Raw genomic sequence first — 5,713 nt, 5'->3', positions numbered from 1 at the left:
AATTTCTGTAACCTTTAGCATAATGATATGATATCTGATAGGTTTCAACAGATAAACTTCCTTATCTGTACTTTTTTGTGATATAAATGCAGTACCTCCCTGCTCCAAGAACAATTTGTGAATGTGGCGTCTGATTACAATACTGCATGGTAAAAACTGAATGGTAAAACAAAGGCTGAATGAACCCTAGAATAGCAATAAGAGGGCGAAACACATTCATAACCATGAAAGACCAATGACACATGAAAAGCTGATGTAGGAAAAGATGCAGCCATTGTGTTTGAGTGTTTCGCTCACTATACTGTAACTTCAGTGAGAAGCAGAAACAAGCTGATATAAAATGTAAAGTATATGTGACAGAGTCAGCCACTCAGAGAGAGGACAATAAAAGGGAATAAAGGCAACAGTTATTTGCTTTTTTCCATTAGTTCAGTGAAAGAGACAGGTGTGAGAGTACAGTCTCACACCTGTACACAGCAGCAGTTAGCTTAGCTTAGTATAAAGACTGGATATGGAAGGTAAAAGGTACCCTAGTTCTGTCCAAACATATTCAATTTTATAAAGATTTTTCAAAATAAAACAATAGCTGCAACATGTGTACTGGTGAGCTTTAGATGTGCTTGTAGCTGATTTATTTTACCCTTGGAGAAAGTCAGGCTAGTTGTTTTCTAATTTTGACTCTTCATGCTCTAAGCTAACTGGCTGCTGGCTGTAGCTTTATAGTTGCTGTACAGACATGTTAGTGATATTGATCTTCTCATCCATCTGAGTAATAAAATACATAAGAAGAACTATTGCTTTAAGGAAAACTTGAGATCACAATGAGCACCGGATGGTAAATATTGTAACTGTGACTAATGAATGAACGAACAAATACATGAATGAATGAACCTGTGACTAAGTTGTTTCCCCGGATTCTGAAGGTATTGTGTATCTAAAGATTTGTGGAAATCTGACCTTGAATGTGATAAAAACAGATTTTAGTAATTGTCTCACTTAACATTTAAAATGATTTCTTTTAGGCAGATTTCAATGCAAATGTAAAATTTATTTATTAAACATATATAGTTCTATCCTAATATTCACATACACAATGTTTTCACAAACTGTGTAATACATTTTCAGCACATAGCTTATAATAACAATAGCTGTAATATAGTTGTAACATATCAGTTATTTCAGAATGACAGCACTGATGTCAGAGTGTAAAAAACCTAAACTCATAATGCTCTGCATAAAATATCCACACCTACATACTACTGCTTTAGTGAGATAACAGTAAGCTTCAGATGGTGTGCAAATGTCGATAAAGGCTTGCTCATATGCATCTCGGGTGGAGGATGTTGTTTGCACCACATATATTTCCTGGTGTCTCACAGAAAGTCCCCAGCATTTTCACTAATCATTCACATAACCACGGCATCTCTGGGAAGTCCTTTACTTTATAGCAGTTAGCAGCAGTTGCTTTTTTTTTAAGCTACAGTCATCAGTTCCCATCATACCAGCTATTTCTGAACAATCTCTCTTAAACTTTTTTACTACAGAGCTGGCTACTCCTCTCTAACACAGTCACATGCGGCCATGTCCTATGCCAAAACATGTCTTCTCCAGCTTAAAATTAAGGCATGAATGTGCTGAAAATTACATGTTTTGGGTGCTTTTGGTTAGGATCACCAGCAGGGGTCTGAGGATAAACAAACACACCACAGCTTTTCTCAGGTAGTCCAGCACTGGGCTCAGCTTTGCAGTCCAGATTCTACAAACACTCTCTCTCTGGCTTCAGTCTTCTTTACATCTTCCCTAATTCTGATGTGGAGTCCATTAGAGTCCGATAGATGTCAGACCTTAGGAAACGTGGGTAAGAGTCCCTCTCCATTAGCCCGTAGACGATCCTCTGCGCATCATCAAAGCACACTGTGGTGGGTGCCTTAATGTCCCTCCGGATCAGCTCCCTGGTCTTTTGATCAATGTTAATCTGGAAGCAAAGCAACCATAATGAGGGCGGGTAAATATTTTAAAAAGTAGCAAACCTGGTATAGAATATTGTGAAAAGAGCTAAGCTATCTGCATTAATATAAGTTCTGTAAATACCTCTCTAGGAGCTTCAGCTTGAATGTAGCGTTTGAAGATCTTTTGGGCCCTGGACGACATCCTGAAGGAAGATTTGATCTTCTTGTAGTCCTCACAGACCAGCCAAAACTCAATGTTTTCATCACTGAACTCTGACTTCAAGAAGGCCTGGAATATCTTCATTCCATCTAAAGAGATAGGAACAATGAGCTGCTATTAGCCAGCTTTAAGAAAGAATACTGATTATAAAACTTCAGGACTACATGTTGATTAACATACATTTGGATGATAGAAGTCTCTCTAGTGAGTGTGACCACTGGGACATCTCTTCAAAACAAAGCCTGCAAAAGAGAGGTGCACTGTCACTCACACATGTCACGTATGCCAGCAGTTTAGATGTTTAGTTTCCACTTCAAAGTTTTCTTCACTTACCCCTTGGTCTTAGCAGCTTGACATGATCTACACTGCAGCCGAGACTTCAGGTTTCCTCCCCTGGTTAACCAAACAAAAACTTACTTTACTGATATGTTCAGGTTGTACTAACGAATCGATCAACAATGACATGACATGCTGTAGCAGGCAAAATGCATCAATTAAAATAAAATATTTACCTGTCTTTTCCCCTCTTCTTGCTCTCAGCGTCCATGTTGAGGTGCTGCAGCTCACTTGGTGGTGATGTGATTAGACTTGGCATGGTAACAATGCTTTGCACTTCTCTTAAGTTGCAAGATCTCCAACCGCCACTGTCTGTTTGAATAACCTGCTCACTGTTACCTTATATATATATGCAGCGGAAGTGAGAAATGGGGCTGTTGAGTTGTTATCATTCTAAACTAACCACAGAAATAAAAGGAAGTTGGGGATGACGCAAATGCAGACTGCAGCTACAGCTGTTTGTCTGTACTATGTTCAGTCCTGGATCATTGTTTGGTTTAAAGTCTGGGGATGCAAATGGGGTAGTGGAAAAGTCAGCACAGATAGACAAAAATACTTTAGTATCTGTACCTGTTTGCCTTAAGAACCAGTGCCACTGTCTCAGGTTTGGAGAACATTTTGAATTAGATGATTGTATTTTGCAGTAGCATCCTGACAATATTAATTAAAGTAAGTAAGACTATGTTAAGTTTTAAGAAAGAAACTACACGTTCTTCTATTTACAAATGTAATAAATGCATCCTCAGTCAATTCACCACACTCAGTGGAGCTGCTCAGTGGCCACAAGACAGTCTGTGGTTGTACTATGAACGTGAGCAGGGTAGCTCAGTGGACTTACCTTGAATGCATAAAGGTTAAAAAAATGTCAGCTAGGTCACTAACCTAAAGCAAGAGATAAGCCATTTAAAATTAAATTATTTGACTTTTTGCTGAGAGTTGAATGAAAGCATTAACATCACTCTGTTTGCTAATTGTGAAGCTAGCCAGCAGCCATTTATCCTAGCTTAGAATCAGCTAAGGGCTGAAAGCAGGGGGAAAGTGTTAGCTCGACGCTGTTCTAACTCTCAACAAGAAAGTGAAAATTTCCTAGAATTAAAGAAGCAGTGCAAATCTAGTTGTTTAGCTAACATTAGCTAAGTGAAGTCCATCCATCCATCCATTTTCCATACCGCTTATTCCCAGCTAAGTGAAGTACATTTGTCAAAATGTCAAACTCTTCATTGACTGTTAACTTGCTTAACTTAATGGCCAGTTATCTGACACCTTCCTAGTGTTTTAAGTTTCTATAGTTCAAAATTGTATGCCTTCAACAGAGGCTAAATGTTAGCCTCCTGATCCACACCCCAGTCCAGTTGGTGGTGGTAAAGTGCCATGTTGTTGTTTACCAACTGCCATAAGACACCAAGAAGAAGAAAACAAAGGCTATTGGGCTGCAGTACAAAATACATTACCATGTCACAATATTATAGCTGTTATTGTGACAGTAAGACTTTTCATGAAATGACAGATTGTTGAATATTTGTAATATCCATGTTTATTGCTCAAATAACACCTTGGTATCTGAGTTTCACATTTTTTCCCTTTGTCTATGCTTTCATTGGAACTTTCACTCTTGACTTGATGTTGTCATATGAGGACAGTTAATGTGCCATTCTTGTCTTGTGCTTGATTTGCCTCTGACAGAAACATAGCCTCAAACATTTTATGCCACTCTACAGCTAGATTGCCTTGGGTGAGTTTGAATCTTCTCTTTCTGTTAATGACTTGTGACTGTGGAGGCAAACAGGAAGTATAAGGAGAAAGAGGGGGATGACATATAACAAAGATCACCCACCTTAGAACCAAACCAGGGCTGGTGTGGTTACATGAGTCTTAGACCACTAAGTCACCCCACTGTTTCCACCTTAGCCAGAATATAACTTTCCAGACACAAAGGGTATAATTCCATCTCTGTGCTGGCTGTAAAAAGATAATATAGATAAGATATAAATGCCATACATGGGTAATAACTTTAAGACTGTTCACTTCACTTCCTGCTTCTGTCATAACAGGAAATTTGGCAAAACAAAAGCCATCTCTTGTTGTCTGTAAGTCTTCTGAACTTATGAAGAGTTTTTCAGTCCTCAGTTTTCAGTTTGCTTTACTTTACTTCAGTTTTCTCACATTGTTTTGGTCAGTTCCTCAGTTTTTGTGCTCTTTATTACCCTTGATGTAAAAAATATGACAATAGCCAGGACTTTCCAAGTTTTTATGAGGAAATTCTTGTAGATCAGGTTCTTGTTTTTATGACTGACCATTTATGTAAAAAAAAAAATGAGTCAGGTATTGGAGCTGAACACAGTACTTGAATTGTCCTTAATCATCTGCATTTATCATATGAACTGAAGAGTCCATCAGCTCTCATCCCTCTTTTGATAAAAAAATATCTACCAGAACAGACAATACAAAGCGGTAAATGCTAATGTCAGCATGTTAACATGCCTACAGTGATGATATAAACATGCTGACGGTTACCAAACCAACAGTGGTGTGGGAGAAAAAGTTTGGGGATACCCAGAATTTACCTTCTCTGGACCATGATTATCAGCACAAAATTTCAAGTTTCAGTCTAATGGATAAAACATCACCCTGCTGGTATAGTGTCATCAAAGCCTGTAGGACTCATCTGTTGGGGATCGTGATTGTCCATGCACTTTCATCTATCTAGTAGTTGTTAAGAGTTGTTGTTGAGATCATTTTAGTGATATTTAAAATGTGCATAACCACAAAACACATACATTTAAAGAGTTGCTTTTGAACTTGAGCTTAAGTACTGTTTTGCCTGACTGAAAATGTTTTGTGTTAGAATACAGCTGTTGATGGCTTGTTGTGTTGATGTTATCTCTTATCTTTTTGTTCTTTATCATTGCAACACTCTGTGAGTTTCTTCCATCAGCTGGTGTCATTCAGAGTTGTAACTTTCTTTGTTTCCCCAGTCCTTTTTACCTCCTGCAAGCAATAACTTGCCTGGGATACACACTGTTATGCTACATAACTGTATGTGCAAATTAAATGTGGTTTGCCAAACACAAAGTTTTTTTTTTTTTTTACAGAATCTAACAAACTGAACCCTCCTCCCACAAAGAGGTGAGTGCAGTCAAAACTGTCTAAACTAGAGGAAGTTGTGGTGAGTTGTCTGAGTTGTCTGCACAACACAGAGCAGCTTTAA

The 5,713-nt window shown here is 38.2% G+C and overlaps 1 protein-coding gene across 1 annotated transcript; it reads right to left on the bottom strand.

The window, feature by feature from the left end:
• Positions 1-1,077: 1,077 nt before the first annotated feature.
• Positions 1,078-2,830, bottom strand: LOC109951356 (regulator of G-protein signaling 13-like). The gene is made up of 5 exons (XM_020585826.1): positions 2,682-2,830; positions 2,503-2,562; positions 2,350-2,411; positions 2,092-2,258; positions 1,078-1,975 (listed from the first exon to the last, which is right to left on the bottom strand). The coding sequence occupies exons 1-5, from the start codon at positions 2,762-2,764 to the stop codon at positions 1,790-1,792; spliced, it is 558 nt and encodes a 185-aa protein (XP_020441482.1). The 5' UTR covers positions 2,765-2,830; the 3' UTR covers positions 1,078-1,789.
• Positions 2,831-5,713: the final 2,883 nt, after the last annotated feature.

This window comes from Monopterus albus, unplaced genomic scaffold (assembly GCF_001952655.1).
Source record: "Monopterus albus unplaced genomic scaffold, M_albus_1.0 scaffold378.1, whole genome shotgun sequence".
In the NCBI taxonomy this organism is placed as follows: Eukaryota; Metazoa; Chordata; class Actinopteri; order Synbranchiformes; family Synbranchidae; genus Monopterus; species Monopterus albus.
Note: the sequence above shows the minus strand (reverse complement) of the source record. Positions and strands in the feature narration are given on the sequence as shown.

Excerpts from the sequence above, each read along its gene's own strand:
- LOC109951356 (XM_020585826.1), bottom strand. The coding sequence starts at position 2,764 with ATGCCAAGTCTAATCACATCACCACCAAGTGAGCTGCAGCACCTCAAC. Across the intron at positions 2,563-2,681 it reads AAGAAGAGGGGAAAAGACAG|GGGAGGAAACCTGAAGTCTC; the intron begins GTAAATATTTTA and ends TTGGTTAACCAG. Across the intron at positions 2,412-2,502 it reads CAAGCTGCTAAGACCAAGGG|GCTTTGTTTTGAAGAGATGT; the intron begins GTAAGTGAAGAA and ends TCTCTTTTGCAG.